Genomic DNA, 27,663 nt, shown 5'->3' on the forward strand with positions numbered 1-27,663 from the left:
CAGTCTGCATTAATAGATTGCATTACGTCTTATGTAAGACAAAATATTATGTCTTCCTCCCCCAAAAAATAATTTCAAGCATTATTAAGTTATATTTTTATCGTTATTATTATTTATATCTTATTTACATCTATTTTTCTGGTTTTAGTTGAAAGATAAATATCAATATTTACCGCTTTCGTTCAATAATTCGCAAAGTAATTGAAAATACTCAAGCTTCTTCTTTCCTCAGGATGAGCCTCCAGCCGGAGATAACCTCGACGAGGCTGAAATCCGAGGAGATCTATCGCGAGCGCGTTACCAGTGACAGCCTCTTCACGGCGCAAACACGCTCTGCCAACCCGGCGAGCGCTAACAGCAACAGCAATAACCAGCAGCAACAGCAACCACGACAGGAGCAGCAGGATAGCTCATCGTGCAGGATGACGTGTTCGAGAACGACGACCTCTTCGGGCCACCGCCGTTGCCTACCAAGTCGGACTCAAAGCGAGCTCCAAAATCGAAGATCTCACTGCTCTTCGACGATTCCGATTCCGGCGACGAGCTCTTTTCCGCCGCGAGCCCCGGCTTCAAGTCGCAACAGAGCACGGACTATCTCGCCGCGGTATCGTCAAGCGACAAAACGACCAAGGTACTTTTGAAAAGTGGCGGTCTGTTCGACGACGATAACATATTCGGCAGCAAAGACGCGCCGGACATCGATATATTTGGCGTGGCATCGAAATCGAGGGACACCTCGGACGATTTGTTCGATAGTCGCGGCCGGAAACAATATTCAGCAACGTCAAAGAGCAATAACATCGGTAAGTAGAGCGTATTATGATTTCTTTGATCCTTGGAATGGCGTTTTATTTGGACAAGACTTCATTGTTCTTTTTCTAATCTAATGTAAATCGCTAGATAATTTACAAGACACGAAGATGGAGTCGAAGAGAATCAATCTTTTTGACGACGACGGCGACGACGGCGACTTGTTCACCAGCGCGAAATCGACAAAACCGAAGAGCGACCGTAAGACTGATGTCCTCTTCAAGAACGAGAATAATTTGTTTTCGTCGAATAATAAGTCGAGCAATAAGAAACATTCCTCGGTAGAGGAAGGCGCATCAGTTGAACCAAAGATCGACGTCTCCAAAAATACTTCTAGTCTGGAAACTGAGAAGAAAAACAAAGACAATTCTTCGGATTACATGGATGGGCTGTTTTCGAAAGCGACGAAAACCCGTAGCCTCCTGTTTGAGAACGACGATTACGACGATCTCTTCGGCAAAAAGGACTCAGGGCCGACTCACGAGGACGATCGATCGAAATCTAAATCCAAAGAAGAGATAAAAAAGATATCATCAAGAAGGTGCAGGAACTTTCTGAGCAAAATAAAAATTTGGAATCTTCAAGCTTAAGTCGTGATATCAAGGCGACTACGGAAGTCAAAAATGTCATTGCAAATAGTGATATAAACGAAGAAAAGCATAAAGATGAAGTCGCAGGAACGGTCTCCAAAGCTGAGGAAGATAGCAGGACAAAGAAGAGCTCACCGCCAAAGACACTGAGCATTCGGACGACTTCTTCGCCGCCATCTGAAGAACAGAACGGCCAGCAGGTTCCCCGAAAATCGGTGTCTGGTAAAATAAAAAATCTAATGAGTAAAATGGGCGACTTGAAGATACTCTCACCGATGGATGCACCACCGTTATGGAGGAAGAGCGAGGACAAGACGGACGATGACGAAAACATCATGGATAAGGACGGAGATCAGGGCATCGATGGATGCATCTCGCCTCCTAGTGTGTCGGGTGATTATCATTCAAGATTTCTACTTGTAACTTTAATATATTTTGTATTTGGAATATTTATTAAATTAATTAAAAGATTGAATTTTGAAATAATTTAAGAAATTACTTTTACAGAAGGCAGCATCTACAAAGAATTTGAAGGATATCTTCGGTGACGTGACAAGCAGTACCTTTTCTGCTGGCGGGAAGATTGACGACGATATCGATCTTTTCGCCACGAGGAAAGTTGTTCCCAAGAAAGTCAAGTCCCTATTTGCGTCGGATGACGAAGATGACGACGACGATCGTATCTTCGGCAAGCAACCGTCTGTGTCGATAGACTCGAAGACGAATACGACAACAATCGCGCCGAATTCAAAACCGGCCGTGAAGAAATCGGTCACTAGGGATCTGAAGAAAACGGCCGAGAAGATCGTCGAGGATCCACTCAGTCTTCTTCAAGATGACTAAAATATATTTCTTCGATATAAATACCTGTGAGATTTCCTATATGCTAAGCCACAAAAGTATATATATATATATGTGTAAAAAACTGAAGGAAAGGTTAATAAAATACGGATTAATATATCAATTGTACAAAAAGCTTGCAAATCTCTTGTCTTGATTAGTCTTTATGCATCTTGGTACGCTTTGTATTTAATGAATTATATTTTAGGAATATACTTTAAGTGTATTTCTTCAAAGCAATCATTATCATGTGTAATTACTTGTCATGTATTTGATTAAACACTTAATTTATATACTTATAATTTATATTAATTCATTTGATACATCTAAATTTTTCTTCACTCCTTAACATCTCACATAATATTCTAAGATTATATTGGGAAAAACTTGAAATTCGGCAAACATATATATGTATAGCAAATACTTTATATCGAAATTACTTTATTCGCTTTCTTAGGGGATTGCACACATGCATAATACTTTAATACAAATACAAATAACTTTTGTGGCTTAGGCATGTACGTATATATATATATATATATATATATATACAGAGTGTCCCATGGGATTGTGTTGAAACCAATCAGCTGTCATTTGCGAAAGCATGTAGTTATTGACATGGCTAAAGCTGCGTTGAAAAAAGGAAAGTCTGCAATTTTGAATGGATATAAATTGAATTGAACAGAATGTTTGCATATCAGTGTATTTATTCATGAAAAATATGCCAATATTTAAGTAAAGTTGAGTAAACTAGTGATAAATATTTTCGAAGTGCGCACCATTTGAATCGGTACAGAATTCAATTCTTTTACGAAAACTCGTAAAAACTTTCTCTAACATATCGTCTTTTATGTTGTTGATAACTTTTTTAATCGCTGCAACTAAATCTGGAACTGTTTCCGGGTTTCCAGAATAACAATTGTCTTTAATGTACCCCCAAAGAAAGTAATCACATGGATTCAAATCCGGTGAATATGGTGGCCATTCTAGATCGCCTTGGGCAAATTTCGGATATCCCAGACTGATGACTCGATTGCCACAAACTTTATGGATGGTTTCGAAGACCTCCTTGGTTCTGTGTGGTGTCGCTCTATCCTGCATGAAATTATATCCTCTGATCAGGCCTCTTTTCTTTGCATGAGGGAAGAATTTTTTTTCGAGAAGCTGCTTGTAACTTTCACCAGTGACTGTTGATTCGAAGAATTGCAGGTAAATTCCTTTGACCGAGATCGCAGCCCATACCGTTATTTTTAATGGATGCAATAGTTTAGCGAGAGAAACGTTGGGATTTTCCGACCCCCAAAATCGATAGTTCTGCTTATTCACATAACCATTGAGCCAGAAATGTGCCTTGTCCGTATAAATTATTAATTTTTCATCAAGTTTTCCATCCTCAAACATTCCATTTATTGTTTTGCATAATTCGACTCGTTTTGCCATAGCGCGTTCGGTTAGCAATTGATGCGAGGTTATTTTATACGGATGCATATTCAGAAAATGTTTTAAAATCCTGTGCAACGTTGTTTTCGATATTTTAAGCGCTTGAGCACCTTTCCAAATGGATGCATTTGGATTTTGTTCGAAATAATTCTTAACCTTGTTAATATTTTTTTCTACGGCAATAGATGCAGACGGGCCTGGCAGATCATGTCTACGGTCTTGAATTGTTCCATATTGCATGAAATTATCGATAATTCTGTCAAAAACAACACAAAAATTGATTTTAATGGAGATTTATTGCCGAAAAATGAAGTAATGTAACGCATAAATTTAAATAAATGATCAATTCTAACCTCTTAAGTGTCGTTTCGCTCATAACTTTATGCGTTCCGTACTTAGAACGAAACCCTTAAAAGCACTGCTATATATTTTTCCTCTAGAAAAGAAGCACTCGATGAGGTAAACCTTTTCTTCCGTAGTTAAATTATTCATTTTGACGTGCTCGAACTTGCTTCTACCACAGCCAAAATAAAATTGCGAACCTTCAAATAGTCGATCGTTAACTGTGTGTAAGACCCTATCTTAAGTCACGGAGGAGCGTACCAACTCTACAGTTTCAACACAATCCCATGGGACACCCTGTATATTCTTTATTTATATTTTGTTACATTAAAGTTGTTCTATATAAAGAATCCTATATTGATAAGATAAATAGTGTGCAATTGGTCAGAAATGGAGAATTTTGCTTCTCACTCTCGGCTGTATTTATTATTTTGCTAGCCAGATCTGAATTACTCTTTTCTTTCCTTAACGTGCCACACTATATATCATTTTATCCTACTCGTCGAATGAAGATTGCGATAAAATGTGCAATTATTTCGATTCTTAACGTTTATTCGATACTCAACGAACGTAATTAGTTTACACTCGTAATCGTAATTAAGTGAGAGTCTCATCTTATTTGTGCAGATGTATATTTTTCTCTGTACTATCACTCTTTTTCATCCCGTCAATAAATTACTTCGCGCGCTTTACATCACATGTATATATCATCGCGATAAGTCATGCATTAGTACAATAAAATTTATTCGATGATCTATAATTCAACCCCGTCAATGGTGGACCATCCAGCCCTTCGTGATCCTTTTAGTCCTAGGTAATATCCTGATCCTAAATATTGTAATTTTAAATATAATTCAAGAACTTCTGTACAATTTTAAGAACAATTCAATAAAATAAATGACATAATTTTTATCTATTAAAATAGATGGGAAAAATAAATTTTTTGTATAAAAATATACTTTCAAGCTATCATTATTTAATTAGAAAATATCAATTACTGTATGCATTATGTGTGAAACAAAATATTTATATAGCGTATTTTTATTTATTATAATGTTGTATTTGTAGAAAAATATATGTTTGAATACTCGCAGGTTGGGTCGACATAGGTGGCATTGAAGTCTGAGACGGACGTGACGTCACAGCTGCGCGCGCTTCCGTTTTACTTTTCTTCTTACCCCTTCTTACTACCTGTGCGAGATCCGGTTTCCATGCTATACTGCGCGAGCATGTGCTCTCTATTTTTTGTTGTGATCTTTGCTAATCTCTCATGTAATATGTGCAATATTGAATAAACACTTTATAAGACAACAGGTTATGGGCCCAGGTGCGTGCCCCTGTGCATATTTTTTGAGTATATATAACTTTCCGTGAGTTTTCGTATCGGTGACTCGTGAATTGACATTGAGGTTAACCGGCCACGTGCAAAAGTGTAATAATACCAAGATGGACAACGAACTAGCGAGGATCACTAAGCTTAAAGGGCTAGAGAATTGGGGAACTTGGAAGTTCCAGATCCGCATATTAATTCTCGCCAGCGAAGCGCTCGAAGTCACGACCGGAGAAAGTCTGAAACCGGAGTTAGCAGACGGGGCGAACGCCGCTGCAGTTGCTGAGCATGAGAGGAAACTCAAAGCATGGAAGAAGTTGGATGGAGTGGCGCAGAAAATTATAGTTACAACGGTAAGTGACCAGCTTCTTCTCCATATCATAAATTGCCAGTCTGCGAGGGAAATGTGGCAAAAACTGCACGAGATTTTCGAAAATCAGAGTGAGACTGCGAAGCACATGCTTCAGCAGCAGTGGTACTCTGTAGGGAAAGATCCGGCAGATGACATTGCCGCACATATAGCAAAAATTAAGGATCTTGCCCATCGTCTCAAAGTTCTAGGAGAGGCAACAACGGACAGTATGATCATGACAAAAATCCTCATGACGTTACCTCAAGCGTACTCACATTTCCACACCGCATGGGAGTCAACGAGTACTGATCAGCGTACCCTGTCAAATCTTGTTGCTCGGTTGAGTATGGAAGAGCTGTGAATTGGAGCCAGCGGCACACAAGGTAACAGTGCATTCTATATGAAAACTAATTCGCAGAATCCAGAGAAGAACTCAGCCAGCGGCAATCCAAAAAAGCAAAGCAAGTGTTTCAAGTGTGGTAAGCCAGGTCACTGGAAGAGGAACTGTCGCAAAGGACCTGAAAACTCAAGTGACAGCGAGAAGAAACAACATCGAGGAGCAGCCTTCGTAGGAAAAGTTCTTGCTGCAACAAATTCAGAGACGCAGCAGCTTTCGGCAGAGTGATACCTTGACTCAGATGCTAGCCAGCATATGTCACCAAGGAGAGAATGGTTCGTAAATTTTAAAGAATTATCCACACCGAAACCTGTAAGAGTTGGCACCGGAGAGGTAATTTTTGTAACTGGAAAAGGAGAAATAGATTTTCTGGCTCATGACGGAGTCAAATGGGTGAAAAATTACCTGTCGGAGGTCCTGTTTGTACAGAAATTGAAATATAATCTTTTTTCGCTATCCTCAGCATTAGATAAAGGATTGAACCTGGCATCAAACGAACATACCTGTTTTCTGAAAAGAAAAGACAGTGTGGTTGCAGTGGGAGACAGGCATGGCAACCTTTACAAGATGAGGATCAAAACATGTACTCCGGAAACCAAAATCGAAGACTACGCAGAGGCACACTTACACATCGGAGAGAGTGAGAAACTGAGACTGTGGCACGAGAGACTCGCACACCAGAACATCGCACACGTCACCAAGACACTAAAGCATTGGGGAATCAAGGTCAAAACCGAAAAGAATTGGTTTTGCAAATCGTGTACACTTGGAAAAATGTGTCGCAAGCCGTTTCCGAGAAGTCAGACACAGTCGACGGGACCAGGTGAACTCATCCATGCTGATTTGTGTGGCCCCATGGAACATTTCTCAATAGGCAAGTCGAAATATTTCTTGTTGTTCAAGGATTATTATTATTCTCATTACCGGAGCATTTATTTTTTGAATTCAAAGTCTGAGGTCAAGGGACGTTTTGAAGATTTTCTCAGAAGAGCCGAGAATGAAGTCGGAGTAAAAATCAAAAAGCTAAGGACTGACAACGGACTCGAATTCATAAACAAATAGATGGAAGAAATAACTCGTAAAAATGGAATTAACATGAAAAAACTGTTCCTTATTCTCCTGAACAGAACGGTGCAGTTGAACGAGAGAATAGGACTGTGGTGGAAGCAGCGAGAACCATGCTTCAAGCGAAGAACATCAGCCTACACCTGTGGGCAGAGGCAACAGCAACCGCAGTCTACGTGCTGAATCGGACCGGCACCAGCAGTATAGCAGGAAAAACACCCTACGAGCTATGGTTCGGCAAAACGCTGAACAACATAAATTTTAAAATCTTTGGTACAAAAGTCTATACCCACGTTCCAAAGCAGAAGAGGGGAAAGTGGAGCTCAAAAGCAAAAAAAGGTTTTTTTGTTGGATACGACGAAAATACGAAAGGATACCGAATGTGGTTTCAGCAAGGAAACAAGGTAGAAATATATCGAGATGTATCCTTTCCACTAGAAATTTCCGGAGAATCGTCAGCCCAAGAAGAAATCGAAGATGAAGCCGAAATTCAAGTCCAACAAATGCAACAAACTCAAGAAAATGAAGAGGAAGCTGAGAACGACAACAACAATGGTTTGGAGCAAGTCCAAGAGAATCACGTCGAAGAACGCGAGGATGCGGCACAGGAGCCGCAAATACCGGACGCAGGACGCGCCGAAAATCAGGTCTACGAGCAACACCAGCCAGCTGAACAAGCGTACGGACTTCGTAATCGAGCTAACCTTAACAGACCAGCAAGATTCGACCAATATATAGTAGACATTGCTGAAATCTGTTTCGCTGAAGGCCAGGACCCCGTGACGTATGAAAAAGCAGTTCACTCCAGCGATGCCGACCTCTGGAAAAACGCCATGAGTGAAGAAATGGATTCGCTGATGGGAAACAAGACATGGCAGCTCGTGAAACCGCCGGCGGACGCAAAAGTACTTCAAAACCGATGGGTTTTTAGAAAGAAACCCACGCTAGATGGTTCAAACACAAGGTACAAAGCACGTCTAGTCGTCAAAGGTTTCAGTCAAAGGCCAGGCATCGATTTCGAGGAAACTTTCAGCCCTGTGGCCAAATATGCATCTATTAGAGCGGTTCTATCATTGGCGGCAGCATCGGGAATGCATTTGGTGCAGTTTGACATCAAAACAGCTTTCCTCAACGGTGACCTTGAAGAAAACATTTTTATGGCTCAACCTAAAGGTTTTGATGACGGAACGGGACGAGTTTGCAAGCTCGAGAAAGCTCTTTACGGTCTCAAGTAGTCTGCACGATGCTGGAATCGAAAATTCGTGCACAGCTTGGAGAAAGTCAATCTAAAGCCTAGCGAAGCCGATCCATGCATCTTTACTGCAGAAAACGGTGGAGAAAAACTCATGCTCGCCATCTACATTGATGACGGTTTGGTGGCCACGACATGCAAACAAAAGGCAGAAGAATTTCTGGACTATCTGAAGACTGAGCTCGAAATCACAGTCACTCCGTTACATCTGTATCTCGGAATGGAAATCGAACAACTACCTGATGGATCTTTGTTTGCAAATCAGAGCAAGTACACACAGAAGATACTGCGGCGTTTTCGGATGGAAGACGCACACACGGTTGCCATCCCGGCTGACCAGCACCAGGATCTGAGCCTGCAGAACATCAACGACGAGGAAGAACCAGTTCAAGCGCCCTATAGAGAAGCTGTGGGGAGTCTCTTGTATCTGGCAACCGTTACAAGGCCAGACATCGCGTACGCCGTACACGCGGTTAGCCAGTATTGCGAATCGCCCAAAAAGGTTCACTGGCACGCAATCAAACGTATCCTTAAATATATAAAGGGAACAAGCGACTACGGGCTTTGGTTTCCGTACAGTAAAAATAAAATAAAACTCGAGGCATACAGTGACGCGGATTTTGCGGGAGATAAGACTACGAGAAAGTCAACAACCGGGTTTTTAATTAAATTTGGCAAAATTCCGATTGTATGGGGCTCGCAAAAACAAACGTCGGTGTCGATGTCTACTACGGAATCCGAATCTATAGCAGCTAGCGAAACAGTTAGAGAATTAATCTGGGTTTTGAGGCTTTTTCGCGGTCTAGTCAAAGATAAAATCGAAAAACCAATAATGCTAGTCAACAACCAAAGCGCAATAAAACTTGTAAACCCGGAATTCCATCGTAAGACAAAACATATAGAAGTAAGATACCATTTTGTTAGAAATGCGCACGAAGAAAAGGTTTTTGACTTGGATTATATAAATACGAACAATCAAATCACCGACATTCTGACGAAGCCTCTAAGCAGAGATCGTTTTGAATATTTACGCACTAAACTTGGAGTAATCGCGAAGAAAGAAGTATGTCAACCCAAAGTGGGAGTGTAGAAAAATATATGTTTGAATACTCGCGGGTTGGGTCGACATAGGTGGCATTGAAGTCTGAGACGGACGTGACGTCACAGCTGCGCGCGCTACCGTTTTACTTTTCTTCTTACTCACCTGTGCGAGATCCGGTTTCCATGCTATACTGCGCGAGCATGTGCTCTCTATTTTTTGTTGTAATCTTTGCTAATTTCTTATGTAATATTTGCAGTATTGAATAAACACTTTATAAGACAACAGTATTTATTAAATATTTTCGATTTATTAGATATTTTCGAATTATTAGATATTTTCGATTTATTAGATATTTTTGATTTATTAGATATTTTCGATTTATTAAATATTTTCGATAAATACATTATATATATAAAACCATATTTCGTCGTGACAATAATAGATAAACGTATATTACGTTTACCAACGTCATTATGCGTTTAAACCTCATTGCTAAAAAATTATTTTAATTTTGTATGACGTAATATTTCAGATAAACGAGTGTATTAATACTTTTGAAAAGACATGTTTATATATTTCGTTCGACATTAAATATCAAATGTAAAGAAGGATCATACAATAAAAATTATGTAAAGAAGAATCATACAATAAAAATATTAAATGAAAGATTACAATAATTTATTAATAACAATTATACAATTCGTATACACTATTTAATCGTAATCAAAGTTACATTTTCAAATTAAGCCCTTATGCGAGAAAATAATAATTATTCTACAATCGTGACAACTGGAGAGTATCAAAATATCTTTGTGAATTTTGTGCACGTGTTTAAGAGAACTAACAACAAATTAAACATGTCTATATTATATTCCAAATTAAAAAAGGTACTACTAAAAAAATCCTCTAAGTAAAAAGATGAAGATAGAAAATCCGTAAAAAATTTTAATAAAGATATCGAGAACAGAAAGAGAGGGAGAATTTTTTTTCGTCATATTTTGTTTTTGTGGTATTTGTATAATAAAATCATTAAAATGGCATGTGTTTCATTAAAGAGATTAATTTATTAATTAATTTATTAAAATTTCGGGAGAGAGAAAGATCATTTGATATATTCCTGTAACTTCATGAATTCAACTTCATGAATCAAACTTGATGAATTATATAAAATCTCTTATATTACGATTAATTCTACGATTGCACATGTTCAATGGGTTGTTGCATTATGCATCCAATGGATCTATTATATGATATATCGGTAAGCATTTTTTTATATATAGTTTTTTTTTACTAATTTTAATCAGAAATAATTGATGAAGATAACGATCAATTATAATTCTTGTAAATAATACGTTAGTCAACGAGTCAATATTTTATAAGCAATAAGTAAAATTCTTTTCATTTTCTATTCTATAATTGAAATCTTGTGTCTATCGTTTTCCAGCAAATACAAAAGATGATGTTCAAGCTTCCGCGTTTCTGTGAATTGATAAATAATCATTGTGATATACTTCACAATTGGAAAATCAATAACTTGATGAGTTTCTTATCACGTTTAAGAAGTGATATTGAAGATATAGATATTAAGAAGTGATATTGAAGATATAGATATCGATTATGAATATCGAAATATTACAAATTCAATAAAGGTAGTATATATAATATATCATCATTGTATTTAATATACTATAATATATATGTACTTGTACATCTATATGTATATTTATATATATAAACTTAAATTTAAACAGGCCATAAGAGCTAAACGCGGATGGTAGTGCGTAAGCTCAGTGGTAAGAGCAGTCGCCCGGCAAGCGAAAGACTCGGGTTCGATTCCCGATTCAGCGACTTTCGGCCCGATATTTTTCTCGCCTACAACATTACAGGGGGGAAAGAGGGATAATAATTAAATAAATTCTCGAATTGAGAATTATTTAAATTTGCTTGGTATCGTACCAAGAAAATTTGTGCCCTGTGCACACAAATAAGTTTCAACGAAAACTTATTTCTCGTTGAACTTACGCACTACCATCCGCGTTTAGCTCTTATGGCCTGTTTAAATTTAAGTTTATGTTTTAATACACAGAGCCTAATTTCTTATAGTTATTTATATATATAATCTCATATGTTATTTAATATTTTTTACAATGCATAATATCATACATATCTATAAAACGTTGTCAGTATTTGGTGATCTTTCGAAATGATAGACCGTAATTGTATGTAAATATTACACATTATTAGCTTTATTAAATATAGTTAGTGGAGATAGAGCAATCAGTATAGTTCATTTTTACAACTGCACTTTTGTAATCATCAAAATAATTTGAATATACAGTAAGTCATTAAATATAAAGATAAAATATATGTATATACTTATCCCGAATGATGTAAAAATTCATACATGATAACTGTTATAAATTCAAAAATAATTATATTATTATATTTATACATTCACAACTAATTATAGAGGATATTATTCGCGTTTACCCTTTCACTCATAAATTTTACAATCAGTTTGTAATTATCGGTTATATATAATGTCGAAAATTAATTATATTTCCATGTTGAAAAAAATATTGTTTATACATATATATATATATATATATATATATATATATATATATATATAATCGCAATTATTAGGTTTCGCTTCGATTACTCAAAAATACAAATTAGATATATCATTATATTATGTTGTTTACAATTATGAAAACGGATGTGATATTTTTTAATAATCAAAATTTTATGGAAGGTAAGATTAAAAAATTTCTTTTATCTTCATTGATAAATCTAATATTAAGATTAAATCTGAAAATAACAGAATCAATTTAGAAATATTCTAGAAATATTTTTCCTACATTAAGATTTATTGAATCGTACGGAAAAGAAGATAAACATTAATTTAATTGTAATTATATCGGCTAAATAATATCGACTGGATTCAGTAAAGCATCTTCTATGTTCTTTCTTAATGCTATAATATTTTTCAGACAAAATTTGAAAATTTGGTCTAGCATCCGCTGTACTCCAACAACGTAGCATCAACTGGTACAATGATGATGGACAGTTAAGAGTCATCGGCAACCTGCCTCCAGCACGTACATAATTTATCACTTCTTCATCAGTCTTGGCAATATAAGGTTGCTCACCCAACGATGTAATTTCCCACATTAATACCCCAAATGACCAAACATCGCTTTGAGAAGTAAATATTTTGATCATCAAAGATTCGGGTGCCATCCAGCGAATGGGAAGCAAACCTTGTCCTTTCTAAAACATGATTTTAACAAAAATTTAATTTTCTGGTTCAAGTTGTTCATTTTTAGAATATGTGCAAAAATGAAAAACGTTCATTTATCTCTTGCTCTGTATAAATAAAAACTATTTATATTCTATATATATTACTTAAAGAAACAATGCACGATACTATTATGATAAAAAAATGGAAAGTATTTTCAAAAGAATTCATTTTTTAATCATTAATTTTTTTTCATAATTGTATTTTCATAATTGTATTTTCATAATTGTATTTATTACCACGCGATAATAATCATCCTTGTAGATATCTCTAGCTAGTCCAAAATCTCCAATTTTGATGACACGATTCTCGCGATTTCTCGAAGATACTAAACAATTGCGACACGCTAGATCTCTATGTACGAAACGCAACTCTTCCAAGTAGCAACAACCTCGCGCAACATCTTCGCACATGGCGAGCAAATCCTGCAAACGCAAAGCAGGCGAATCTGACGCTTGCAAATTTCGACAATCTCTCAAATATTTTAACAGATCACCAGTTTCCATCAATTCCAACACTAGTAAAGGAGAATCCCCATCTAAACAAACGGCCAACAATCTTATTATATGTTTGTGTCGAAAATGATTCATAAGCTTGGCTTCCTTTAACAAATTCTTTTTCTCATGGGAAGAAGCATCTTTCCGAAGCGTTTTTATTGCAACGGATATCTCTGTGCCCGATCTTTCTAAGTTCTTCACATTTCCTTGAAACACCTGCGAAATATTTCACACAAATTTACATGCGTACTTCATTAGAAAATGTATATAGTTTAATGTCAAGTAATATTATATTTTACTTTATATTAAATAATTCAACGAAAAATGTATAATAAAGTGCATGTTAGTTGCCTCATCTAAATTTTATATTACTTATAATCTATTATAAAAATTTATGTAATTTATATCTTTATTAGAAAATACATATCTGTTTTGTTGATCCAAAAATTAATTTGAAACATTGCTTGAAAAAATTAATTTTTACCATTCCGAATGCGCCGCTACCAATAAGTTTTGTAAATGTAATTTGTTTACGTGCGATTTTAGTTATCGCACATTCATCCGGATTACAATGTAACATAGGATTGTAAGTCATATTGAATTGAGTGTTTTGGTAAGGTATTTCACGTAGAATCGCCAATTCTACATCGGTCATTGTTGAAGATAAAAATTGTTCATTATTACCTCTGCGTTGACGACACACTGTTATAAAATTTCGACTTAATTATATAATAAAATGTATTATAAAATCTACTGCTTTTTAGTTAATTTATTCGTTTAGTTTTATATAAGTAAATTACTATTTTCAGTAAATTTGTAGATATTATATCAGATATATATGTATAATCTACAATTCAAGTCGATATCTACATCAAATATACTTACAACGATAAAGGTAGCAGACGCAGATTATAGTAACTATAACGATAAAACTTAACATCAATAATAAGTAATATTTTTTTGCTATTATTCCAGGAGTGCTCAAAATATCTATATTAAGCAAAAATATAATTTTAATATCTTTGTGTGTGTATGTATTTACAAATTTATTTTTCCTTATAACTTTATTACAAAAATTTAATTTTTTTAAATTTTAGGCCTATTCATATTTAAAGAAATTAGCACATAATATTTTAATATCTACGCAGCACAGAATGTTACAACTACTTTGCAACAATATTGCAATGCAACATTACAGAAACATTGTAGAAATATAAATTAACAAAGTATGAATTAAACATTAGCAATATGATATTTATATTTTAGAAACATTTTAAAATTATAACCCTCTTTAATTTATCTATAAAAATAATGTAATAGAATATTTTTTTATATTTGTATATATGCGATGAATTTTACTTTTTTGCAGAAGTCAAATGAAATAATGACACAGAAATAATATCAGTCGATTAAATATAATTCTAAGCTAAAGATAAGCATTGCTATTTTTTTATTAAAATATAGGTAACATTTTATATCAATGTTACAATATATTTTATGATATATTTTCTCTTCATATACGAATACGATATTAATCTTCAAAGATAATATATCTTTTTATTATATTAAGTATATGGATACTATTATATCTATCATTATATTTTTCTATGCATTTTTATGTATTTTTCACATGCAAATATATATAGTTATAATTATTAAAAATATAAGACTCGAAATATAAAATTAAACCAATCAGTTTTAAAGGTAATACTAGTCAAGTATCGACCTTATTACACAGTTATTTATTATACAAATAAATAAGTATCGAACAAATTACAATGAAAAGATTGCGAACGTTTCGACCCTATTTTTGGGCCCTCTTCAGCGCAAATGTGATGATAAAAAATGACATAGGTTTTATCGGAGTTAATTATAAAGTGTGCCGTCTAAAGTAAAGATACATGTTTCGGTATCTCATTATTTTATATATATATAGTTATAACAGATCTTTAAAACTTTTAAATAAAAATATAATTAGTAATGTTTAATTATTTCTATAACTATAATGTTTATATATATATATATATATATATATATATATATATATATATCCCATTATAAGAGTATAAAAAACATTTAAAATAAAAAAAGTGATTCGTAAGTAAAAGTTTAAAGTAATTTTGTATAAAAATATAATATTTTATTTTATATGATTATGTTTAAATACAATTTTGCAATATATTATCTTAGACATGATTATCTTAGATATTGCAAACTTCTATTTATATCAAGCTATTTAATTTAATTAAATATTTCCAAGATATTTATCCATCAAAAACAAAAATATTTTATACGTAATATTATTAAATGGTTGCAATAACATTGCATTCTTTCCAATATATTACACTGTAATATTGCTACAATGTTTCATTGCAAAAAGCGGACATCTTAACTTCATCACAATCTTATAACAATAACTCAATGAAATTATTCTTCTAATATATCCATGCAATCTTATTGTACTGTATGTGTATCTTCGTTTGCTTACCAAGTGTTGAAAAAGTAAATCTTTCATCAGCCGGCCATGTAAAATTTTCCTCATATTCGGGATATCTCAATATCAAGTGAAACTTGTATAAAGTTCCCGATTTTAAATTTCCGACATGGTATATTATTTCTTTGTTATAATTCATTTTAATATAATTCATTGTTAGCCACTTTACTGTTGCATTCTCTTTGTACTCTAGTGTGGGAGAGACCGTCAGATTGATTTTTGAGATCCATGAAATGTCCATGCTATTTATGTCGACCTCGCTCAAAGTAATATTGTTTGGTTCTGAGTATATGTGAACGATCTTGCTTAAACTCTCCTTGTAGTAATTTCTATTATTAATTGGATACAGACCCACGTATATCAAATAATATTGTACTGATAGCGACAAGATAATCTTTGTGAAAAATCTGCCGTCTGCCATACGTTTCGGCATATTGATAAATTGTTTGCTCTTTTGTTGCGTGCCGTTCACTAATGTAACTGACTTCCAACGCACTTCGTAGTTCACGGCCATGCAGTTCACTTTCTTGAGTGGCATCCAATGAACTACTGCTATAGTAGGCGTCAAAGCTAGAACACTTACGTTTTCTGGTGCATTAAACTTGCCCCAATTAGTTTTTCTTGCTATCACATTCGAATCGAATGGATTTATTGATAATTGATCAAAGTAAAAATTGCTTAAAGTAAACTTCAACTTGTACTCTGTAAATGGTGTTAAGCCCTTAATATTGTAATATTGCTCCCATTTCGTCTGCACATTGAATTTCTCAGACTTGTTGAGATTGTTGTCTAAACAGCTTACGGAGATATTATATATAGTAGTTGGTAAATTATATTTTTTGCATCCATTCTTTACAGCCGGCTCCGGAAGAGGTCTCACAAAGATGGTATTTGCCGCTGCATCCACATTCTCAAAATTATAAACTTTTTCGTCAGGTGTCAGACATCTCATTGGAGGATATGGTTGTAAAGATTTATCAAAAGCGTAAATTTTATAAAACATATTATTATCTGAACTTATTATTATCTTTTCAACATATTCGGCTGCATTTACGCTCGTGAGATTTGCATATTTCTTTTTCAAAACGTAGAGTATATATGGAAACGGATCATTTACTAAAATGTAAATGTTTGTTTTGTCAATCGTCATAGATTGGAAGTAAAAGGTATCACTTACACTTATGTTTTTCTTGTGTAAAATCGCATTGCACATAGAAATGTTAATGTCTGTTACAATTATGTAAATGTCACTTAACCAGTAAATTAACGGCTCCTCATTATTCATGTTATCATTTATCATATCACGAAAAGAATTTATTAAATAATGAAGTAGACAAAAGGATGCATTTATTCGAACAATTTGCTCGATTTTTCCATCGAGATGATATTTCATTATATCATATTCTGTATGCGTCCAATTGTATGATACGTGATATAAAGTTCTAAAAAATATGTAATTATTTTACTCATTATAAAACATTATTTTAACAAAAACAGAAACTTATATGTAGTGATATTTCGAAATTATTATAATTATATAATAACTTATTATTTCTTTTTACTTATGATCTTAATTATAAAACTACGTAAAATTATAGAAAAATTATAAATTTGCGTAAATCTTTAATGGAAAATTATTTTTTCAGGTGAACGGTAGTAAACGTACCCCATAGACGGTGATACACTTAAACGGAGAATATAAATTTTTGATTTGAAAATCTCATCAAATTTAATTATGCCATTTTCCCACATTGTTAAGTCGAACTTTACAATATAAAAGTAGTCTAAGTCTTGAGAGGTTATATATAGATTTCTTGCTACCCAGTCAATGCAGAGATTATATGGATAATTATCAAAGCTAGCTATTTTTGTGATATTATTTTCATTAATCTTCAATGTCATTAGGTTTCTTTCTGTTAGCCAATAAATTCTATGTTCCTGTATCGAATAAGCGGCATATGTTACTGATCTGAAAAAAAGGAGCTATATTCTATTACTGATCTGAAAAAAAGGAACTATAATTGTATAGTAAAAAATTATTTAGTTAAGATTTCTAATTTTATAGTTATTACTACTATAATAGTTATTACTACTATAATGTTGATAATAATAAACCTGTGCATAATAATAATAACTTTAACTTTATAGCTAGTGTTAAAAATAATTTATGATAATTATAACTTTTCTTTTATTAGTATACGTACTCTGACATTACGAAATTAGTAATGTTTAAATCCACGTCCAATATTTCCATACCTTTTCTCGATGTGACTAATAATTTAGGTATTGGATTTTCATGTGTAGTCGACACATTGATAAAATCCGTGTAACGACCAGCAACAATTTTAGTATGCGCACGTACTCGAAAATAATATGTCGTGTTAGATATTAGATTGTGCATCGTGTGCTCCAATTTTGTAGTTGTGATATTTTTATCGTCGCAGGTTTGAATCTCTTTTAAGTCCTCGATGAAAGAACATTGCACTGTGTACCCTTGTATTATTTCATCGGTAAATTGAGGTTGGTTCCATCTGTAAAAAAATAAAATTTTAGCCATTTTATATTTAACAAAATTATAACAGAATTAACATTTTGATATATTTATGTCGTTGAATTTAAGAAAAACAGAGAAAAATGAAAGAATACAAACTGAGAATTTAGATTCCTTACCTCAATGTCACAAAAATGTCGTTTACTTTTTCTGCGAATTGACTGTCAAATTGTACAAATGCTCTGAGAGATGTTGGCTTGTTCAAACTGCTTTCTAGAGATTTTAAGATCGTACATACTCGTATTAACATAATTATATATAAGATTAAGTGGATTATCTCAGTAAATCAGAAAGAACAATTTAATGTGAAAATAAAGAAAAGAGAAAAAATAAATGTAAACTACAAAATATGGAAATTAGTACAGCATTGACCTTTAAAAAAGTAATATAAGAATTTTTTGCGTCATTCAAGATTTAGAAAAGTAATCGTTAATTCATAGCAAAAACGAACAAATAACTTTTAATAAAATGACAAGTAGTTTTCGATAAATTCCTATAGCTTAAGAAATCAGAAGTATAATATTTGCAATTGCTTTAAAACAAAGTAGCAATTTAATAAAATTGACTTTACCTTAAATTATGACAATTTTTATGTACACTGTTTATATTATGCTTTTCTATTTCTTTTTTAGACAGAATTAGAATTTATATTCTTCTCACTACTGGAAGATATTTTTAGATTTGATTTCCACTCTCTCTTCAATTAAAATTATTTACACTTTTTCGTCATAGATTTTGTTATTAATGTTTTTTGCATTTTTTGCAACTTACCGTTAAATTCTGGGATAATAGAAATATTTAGATGTGTAACTTCATCGACTTCTCGCTCATTTCTCGCAGCACTATCAGAATGACTCCGGTCAGATTTGAAATTTAGTATATGATGATCACTTTTCTCGGACATTGAAATATTCTTTATAAAGTATAACATACGAAAAGAATTAAGTGAATATCGTTGAAGCGGTTGTTTCTGATGCTTTTAATGATAAATTATATAAATTATAAAATTAAACGAAAAATTGCCATTCGTTTTTTGTTTGCTTAATAATACCGGTTTGATATATACCATTCATAAATGATATAAATTATGATGTAGTTTTATTCATATCGTAAAATCCATTTTTTATTTATTTTTTTTAAGACATATGGAATATCAACATAACTCATATTAAAAATAAAATCAATCAATAGGTTAACGAGAGTCAATGAGGATTCATAACAGCTTTTAGCAAGTAATGCAAGCGAAAGTGTAGCCTTTGCAATTATTAAGACAATTTTGTCTAACGATTTGATTTTTTCTCACCATAGGTTAGTTAACTCCTCTCAATTTTACCGTAACTCAAATTTCTTTTCAAAAATTTGCCGATATTACTAAAGTTTTAGTAATGTTTGTACTTCAAGAATAAAAAGGTTAAAAATATTGTTTCTTTACAATTATTAAATATTAGTCATCGAATTATATAAATTCTTTTATTTATAATCTTGCCAAGTTTCTTCTCGAAAGTGGTTATATTTTTAACACAAACAAATCCTGGAAATGATAGTATAAACCGATAATGCCTCCATAAAAATATGTGGATATAATTGTATATAAATGGATATATGTACAATGAAAATTAATATAAATTCTAGTGATTGTTATTGAATATATTGTCGATCGAAATATTAGCGTTAATAGATACAACTTGAAGAATGATTGATAAATGGTTTTTTTATTAGACAGATTTTCTATCTCGATATTTAGTAGCTCTGTGCCGTTATATAATTATCCTTAACACAAAGAAATAATGCTAACTTTCTAAATTAATTACATAAAATAAAATCTACATTAGTAAAGCTTACTATATATCAATAAAGCTTACTATATATCAATAAATATTATATATATCATAAATAGAAAGATAAAGAATATCTAGAAAGATAAAGAAATTTTTGAAATTGAAGAAAAATGACATAAAAATCTATTGGAGTATCATCGTATGTATATATTAATGTAGCAGATAGTAGACAGAAAATTTTATTAATTTTAAAAATTGTTATATATGAAAATAATAATTATATATATATATATATATATATATATATATAATTATTATTTTTATATATAACAATTTATATATATATATATATATATATATATATATATATATATATATAGAGAGAGAGAGAGAGAGAGAGAGAGAGGGGGAGAGAGAGAGAGAGAGAGAGAGAGAGAGAGAGAGAGAGAGAGAGAGAGAGAGAGAGAGAGAGAGAGAGAGAGAGAGATAATAATACATAATTCCATTAATTTTAAAAATTGTTATATTTAGAAATAATAATTATATATATATATATATATATATATATATATATATATATATATATATAGAGAGAGAGAGAGAGAGAGAGAGAGAGAGAGACAATAATACAGTCAAATTTTATAAAATACCGTTTTAATTAAATTTAATATTGTATATAACATTCATTTGTAAAGAAAATTTCGAAACTTTATCCATATTTTTTTTACATTATCGTACATACTTTTCTTCTTATATTGAAATGTTTTATTTTATCTTATCTTATTATATAGATAGAATATATAATTTATTATCATTCATTTTTAGTTACACTACTATATATAACTGCAATAACATTCAACTGTCTCTTAATCAAGCGAAAAATATCTCTTACCTGCGTGAAATTTAAATTCGGACACATGGAAACACTTTCTTTCTGGAGGTTGTTCGAAGTGGTATAATCCTCCGGCGTGATAGTTGCCTTTGTCAATACTAAACCTTTCAATAAAACACATAAAATTGTTCCAAACGTAATTTGCATTTTCGTAAACGTTTGCACTCAATCGGTTTCCGATGAATCCTCAATTAGTTGTTATCATAATTTTTTGTGATATTCATATAATGCAGTTTGAATCAAACGATAAGTAACGCGGTAGCGTGTTTTGGCTAGCGATCATAGTAACTGACTTCGAATAATCAATCTGATCATGTGTTGCCATGAATCAGAAACCGGATCTTGGTGCCGTTTTCCTCACTCCATGGGCATGCTAGCGGCCGAAAAGCAGTAACCGTCGAAGCCGGTCTAATGATGGTAGCAAAGAGGGCACCGTCGCGTAGAAAAAGAAAATATAATAATTTATTATATTATTTTATATTTTATATAATATATACATATATATTATTTTATTATATTATTTTATATATTATGTATAATATTAAATAAACATATATTCTATGTTAATATATATATTTTTTTTTCCACGCGACGATGCCCTCTTTACTACCATCATTAGACCGGCATAGACAGTACTGCTTTTCGCGGCGTTCGGCCGCTAGCATGCACTTGGAGTGGGGAAAACGACACCAAGATCCGGACTCTGGCCATGACGTCTTATTAGCTGCATTCCGTTGTAATTTATTTTTCTCTACGAAATTACTTGGCGTTATTCCAAAAAGAATTAAAATCTTTAAAAAATGTTTGACAAATAGATTATATATGTATAAAACAAAAATATTTCTATAAATAAAAATAAATATATGTATATATAATTGTTTAATTTGAATTTTATATTAAACTTTTTATATTTGTTGGGCATGTTTACTATATAAAAAGATATTCTGATTATAAGAAAAGTAAGAATGGATTTAAAAAAAATGGTTTATGCGTTTTCTGTACATTCACATAATGCAATTTGAATCAAGCGATACGTAACACCGTTTTTGAACTAGTATAAATAAGTACAAATTTACAGTAGCACATATATAACTAAAATAAATAATATAATTAATTGTACGAGCTATTATTATCATTATTTGCATTGAATAACCTTATAATATAATAACTTATATAATATAACATTAGTTAATATTAACTTAGTTAATATTATATATAACTTTAATTAATATTAACTTAGTATAATATACTTAATATATAATAGAATGGAATAGAAAAATTTATAATATTAATTACTTTATTATTTTAATTCTACTATTATAATTTTATTTACGACAGTCTTTATTATGCACCAGTGTGCATTAGTGCATCCAATCAAATTCCATCTTTCTCCTATCTTCTCCATCTTTTGCTAGAATTTCTCGAAAGAAAAAAAAAGATACATTCTTGTAATTAGGACTTGACAAATTATACAAAAATAGACTCACGTCGGACAAATCATCGAACGATCCGATTACGATGACATAACTAAGAATTTTTCTGCATTGATATAGCCAAATCCGATTGGTTTTCCCTCTCACATGGACTATTATTTTCTGAACACGTGATATGTAGAAATTAATTTTAAATTTATGTAACTACAATGATCATCGTGCTACTGTTTTACTTTGTTCCATTTAACGAGAATTTATTCAAGGAGAATTACAATTGCCAGAGAAAAAGTACAATCAGTCCCGCGAGAGAAATATATGTATTATATAATAAATCTAACGTAAGCTTTATCGCAAAACACGGTCTGTGAAATTTCTATTTCTCGACTTATCTGTCAACTTCGAGAGAATGGAAGGCAAGTAGAGGAAATGTAAATAATGTAAAAGTCGATGTACTCTCCAATTGATTTGAATTAAAAAGACGAGAATTTATCTATATAAATAAATATGAATATCTCTTTTATCCGAGATTTTTAGAATTTTAATTTATTTTTTAAAGAATTTTTTATTTTAGTTTTGAAAAACGCTGTAGCTTCTCATTATTTCGCGAAATTTCACGAGCAAACGAAAATTCGGACAATGGTTTATTTGCATTAAAGCTAATGTTTTTTATTTATATTTGCTGAATTTACGATTAAATAAAGAGAGAAAGGTCCTTTTGTGTTACTCATCGTCGCGCGAAGGAAAGAATCGCAAAAAATCGTCAACTGAAATGCGATGATGACGCGAACTAAAAATAGTATAAGCGGCGAGAGGCGCCAGGATGCAAATAGATAAATTCGATTTTAGCGTTATTGTGCAAGTCATCGCGATATTTCTTCAGTTTCGATAAATAACAGGTAAGCAAGGAAAAAGGCGATCTTTTTAGGTTCAGACAAAAACGATATTTTTATTTTGCGTAAATATTTGATATAAAAGAAGCTCTTATGTATTATATTATATATAGGAGTTCCATTAGGAGTTTTACTCCGCACAAATAGGACCTGTGCAGCACTCTGGGTAAGGCTTGCTGAGATCCACTTCGCGATAACCAATTTGCTTCCCTACCGGACATTGGTATAAAGGACATCTGGAAAGAAACTATAATAATAATTGAATATTGTCGAAATTTAACGAGATCAGGAAATAAATAAAGTAAAATTCAAAAAAGATAAATAATTTTGTAGAGAAAATTTTATTTATTATTAAATAGAGATATATGTCATTAGTGTTATTATATCTATTGCTACACAGAAGAGAAAGATGTGAAATTTGCAAAAGTGAAGTAATACACAAGATATCTCTCTTATTTCGTAAATAATCGTCTTCTTGCAGTATAACTAAAATAAACCGTAGTCTCTTTGATTTATTGGCAAATAAATCATGTTATATAAATCATGTACTTTCTTGGTATCGCAATCTCAAGAAAACTCTACTCGATTGTTTCTTTTTTTAAATTTTTTTAAATTAGATGCTCAATCGTGTATCAATTATTATTGTCGCGCATTTCGTGAAAATCGATTTGCAATCAATTGCAAAGTAGAAGGTCGGGATAACTGGTTATCAAAAGCTCGTTATGTAATAACTGACTTCTTGTATAGAAAATTAAACGATCGAAAGCATCAATTAAAAGCGACGCGATTTTTTTTTTCAGGATATCACAAAGTCTCGGATCTCTATATCAGATGTAACGAGGATATATTTTACGAAGGATTAATTTGAGAAATAAAACTTGGACTCACGCGAGCATTGACATTGTATTCTCACCAGTACAATTGATCCGTAAGCATCGACGAATGTGTTCACCCACACTTAGAGTCTCGTTCTCAAACAGACAGTCACCTATGTAAATAAAATCCTGGAGTAAATAAAATCGTATCATCATTCGCATCATTCACTCATACGCTAGAAACATCATTAGCCTTATAACATTCGTTTTCGGAATATTTATTTAAAGGACAGAATCTCTCTTCTCCAAATCATTCGCGAAATCTTAAGCTGCTCCACCATGTATAATACGATATATTTCTAATTTCATGGCATCCGAATTTGCATCTCTTCTTCAATATTAAGATATATTTTTTTAATCACCAAATTATCGCAAACTTACCTAGTGTAGCGTGAACGAATAAGCCTATCAGCAACAAGATCACGAAGTGGAGCTTCATCAGTAGGTATACAAGGAGAGTTCTAACGCAGGAATCTTAGGGGGGTGAGGTGCGAGGGGATTTCAGCGGCGCGGGGGAATGACGTCACGCAGGATGGAGGGGGTTTTCGGAGGCGCGGGGGAATGACGTCACGCGGGACGGAGGGGATTTCGTCGGCGCGGGGGTTGCGGGGCGGGGCGGGGGACGCTTGTGTTGGATGTTTTATGACAAATATAAACAATCATAAACCGATGTCCGGTTGATAAACAACGGTATTTGAAGAGGATTGGGTCTTCGGGCCGAGACTAACGTGTCGGGACATGTTTTTCGCAAACAAAATGGCTCTCGCGGTACCCTCCCCCTCTCCCCACAATATAAGTAATTCTAGATTTTTTTTTCGAATTAAACAATATAAGCGATATTCCTTTGAAGAGGATTGGGTCTTAAGGCTGACTAACGCGTCGGGACATGTTTTCGCAAACAAAATAGTTTTGTGCTCTTGCGATACACCCCTCTCCCACAATATAAGTAATTCTAGATTTTTTTTCGAATTAAACAATATAAGCGGTATTCCTTTGAAGAGGATTGGGTGGATGGAAATGCATGCGAAGAAATTACAAGTATAAACAATCATAAACCGATGTCCGGCTGGTAAACAGCGGTATTTGAAGAGGATTGGATATTAGAGCCGACCCAGAATTATTTTCCATATTTTTTTTTCTAGGAAGAATTGCAACGTATCAGCGCCGATATTCGGCTGCTTTGTGCCCTTGCCGCGCGTGTGAGAGAGAACGAATTCTTTCTGAGATGTAAATAAATGATTATTATGATACACCATACTTAATTATTTTACACAAAGATAAAAACAGGTTTAGACGAAATACAGGGAGGATTGAAGCGCATCAAGTCACAGTACGTGATTTGAACGCGCATCGACACATCGGTTGTCAGAGTATAGCGATATTCTGTTAGAAAGATTTTTGCGCGATTATGCAATGTATGTGTGCAAGTGCTCCATAGAAAACTGTGACATAGTGTGTTAAAAGTGTGAAAAAGACAAGAAAAAAAAAAGAAAGAAAAAGAAAAAGAAATGGAAATCATCGAACAGACTGAACGCGACCTGGTGGAGCGATCCAACCAAATTGCCACCTTGGGCGAATATTTTGCATGGCTACAACGATGCAACGAGTACATCGAGTCGCTGGAAGAGCAAAGTCGGATCAAACGACTACGATTATCGATCGGGAATCGACAATCGCTGATTGCTCGGATCGCGCGACTCGAAGGTGCAAAGACTCGATTGCAGAGACAGTTTATGCCCAGTGGTGGTAATTACAGTGGCGACAATAACGCGGGTGCCAGACGTAGCGCGCATCAAAATGAACTTGTGTGGCGCGAGATTGATACCGCGTTCGATAACCGTATTCTGACCGGTGCTGTGATTAACGCAAACCATATCGAACCTCGTCAATTTCTCGATGACGCCAAAGACATTGTGATAGAACATGTGCAGGACGTTATAAGAAGACACAATAGTGTAAAAGTGAACACTATATTCAATGGTGAATTTGTGTCGGGTGATAAGCGCGCAAATAAAAGTACCAATACGAGAAACTGTGAACTCTTTCCCACATCCGATTTACACGAGTGGTACGAGCGTCGCGTTATCGAACCCACTCTAGCATCGCTGGAAGAATTTCAGGAACGCGATAGTGGCTGGGCATTGTCGCGAATACAGAATTTAACTGTAAATATAAATAAGTATAATCCTATGCGCGCGGGATGTTATATTAAATTGCCGCGAGAAATTATGATGAAGAGAGCTGTAATTAATGTACAATCCAGAGACAATGCGTGTTTCGCGTGGGCAGTGGTGGCCGCTCTATATCCCGCTGAAAGAGACACGAATCGGGAATCTTCATATCCCCACTATACGACGGTGTTAAATGTACAAAATATTGAGTTTCCGATGACGTTGAACCAACTAAAAAAATTTGAACTTGTCAACGATATTTCGATCAACGTCTACAGCTTCGAAGAGAAGAACGGCATTGTTCCGATACGTCTTTCGCAGCAGAAGCGGGACAAGCATGTGAATCTGCTATACGTGGAAGACGGCAACAATGTCGGACATTTCGCATGGATCAAAAATTTATCCCGGCTCGTGAGCTCGCAACTGAGCAAACACAACGGTCAAAGATATATCTGTGATCGGTATGTATAATTTGAATAATTTATGTAATTATAAAATATAATGCATTGCATAAATCTTTAATTTTTAAAAAATTTTTATTTTCTTTTATAGATGCTTGCATTACTTTCGGACGACAAGTTGCAGTCGCATACTGTCGACTGTGGAAAGATGAACAACTGCGCTATCCGGTTACCGAGCGATAAGGACAAGTGGTTATCGTTCAACAATTACAACAGGAAAGAGCAGCTTCCATTCATCGTGTACGTCGACTTGGAATGCGTTCTGGCCAAGATGGAGGAAAAGAAGAATATGTGCCAGCACCATCAAGTATTTAGCATAGCATATTATATACATACATTGCTCGTACGACGACTCATTATCCGCATATCATTCGCGTCGCAGTACCGATTGTATAGCATGGTTCGTCGAGCAACTTAAAATGTTAGCATTTCGTGTAAAAAATATTTTAACTACTAATGTCCCTATAGTAGATTTAACATTCGAAGAGTGTGAAAAATTTAATAGCGCTACTCAATGTCATATATGCGAAAAACCGTTCGCGCAAGACGATACACGCGTACGCGATCATTGCCATTTGACTGGACGGTACAGAGGTCCCGCGCATTCAAATTGTAATTTAAATTATAAAGAGTCTTTCTGTATTCCGATAGTGTTTCATAATTTATCCGGTTATGATTCGCATTTCATTATCGAGGAAATAGCCACAGCGTTCGAAGGGAGAGTCGAGTTACTTCCAATAACGAAAGAGAAATATATATCGTTTACCAAAAATGTCGATCTTAAGGAAGAAAAACCAAAAAATCAAGTAAAATTACGCTTCATCGATTCATTCAAATTTCTTACGGCAAGTCTCAACAAA

The 27,663-nt window shown here is 33.5% G+C and overlaps 2 protein-coding genes and 2 pseudogenes across 3 annotated transcripts; 2 read left to right on the top strand and 2 right to left on the bottom strand.

Moving 5' to 3' along the window:
- The first annotated feature begins 233 nt into the window (after positions 1–233).
- LOC145965742 (uncharacterized) overlaps positions 234–27,663 on the top strand; it is a 314,284-nt pseudogene continuing 286,854 nt past the window's right edge.
- LOC145965729 (proto-oncogene tyrosine-protein kinase ROS-like) lies at positions 12,095–21,267 on the bottom strand (annotated as a pseudogene). Its single transcript, XR_014436785.1, has 10 exons — positions 20,974–21,267; positions 19,075–19,216; positions 18,423–18,516; positions 17,957–18,283; positions 17,419–17,721; positions 15,747–17,194; positions 14,144–14,248; positions 13,743–13,960; positions 13,001–13,474; positions 12,095–12,733 (listed from the first exon to the last, which is right to left on the bottom strand). The product of XR_014436785.1 is annotated as a proto-oncogene tyrosine-protein kinase ROS-like (transcript).
- On the bottom strand, positions 23,427–24,610 carry LOC145965765 (uncharacterized). Its single transcript, XM_083089452.1, has 3 exons — positions 24,553–24,610; positions 24,185–24,284; positions 23,427–23,532 (listed from the first exon to the last, which is right to left on the bottom strand). Exons 1-3 carry the CDS (start codon positions 24,608–24,610, stop codon positions 23,427–23,429), a joined length of 264 nt encoding a protein of 87 aa, XP_082945578.1.
- On the top strand, positions 25,680–27,221 carry LOC145965583 (uncharacterized). The gene is made up of 2 exons (XM_083089252.1): positions 25,680–26,807; positions 26,895–27,221. Exons 1-2 carry the CDS (start codon positions 25,680–25,682, stop codon positions 27,219–27,221), a joined length of 1,455 nt encoding a protein of 484 aa, XP_082945378.1.

This window comes from Camponotus vicinus, unplaced genomic scaffold (assembly GCF_025532165.1).
Source record: "Camponotus vicinus isolate PSW18456_S1 unplaced genomic scaffold, iyCamVici1.0 SCAF_14, whole genome shotgun sequence".
Taxonomy (NCBI): domain Eukaryota; kingdom Metazoa; phylum Arthropoda; class Insecta; order Hymenoptera; family Formicidae; genus Camponotus; species Camponotus vicinus.

Coding starts and splice junctions, on each gene's coding strand:
- LOC145965765 (XM_083089452.1), bottom strand. CDS start 24,610: ATGAAGCTCCACTTCGTGATCTTGTTGCTGATAGGCTTATTCGTTCAC. Junction 24,285..24,552: donor ATTCGTTCACGCTACACTAG/GTAAGTTTGCGA, acceptor TTATTTACATAG/GTGACTGTCTGTTTGAGAAC. Junction 23,533..24,184: donor AATACAATGTCAATGCTCGC/GTGAGTCCAAGT, acceptor GTTTCTTTCCAG/ATGTCCTTTATACCAATGTC.
- LOC145965583 (XM_083089252.1), top strand. CDS start 25,680: ATGGAAATCATCGAACAGACTGAACGCGACCTGGTGGAGCGATCCAAC. Junction 26,808..26,894: donor GATATATCTGTGATCGGTAT/GTATAATTTGAA, acceptor TTTCTTTTATAG/ATGCTTGCATTACTTTCGGA.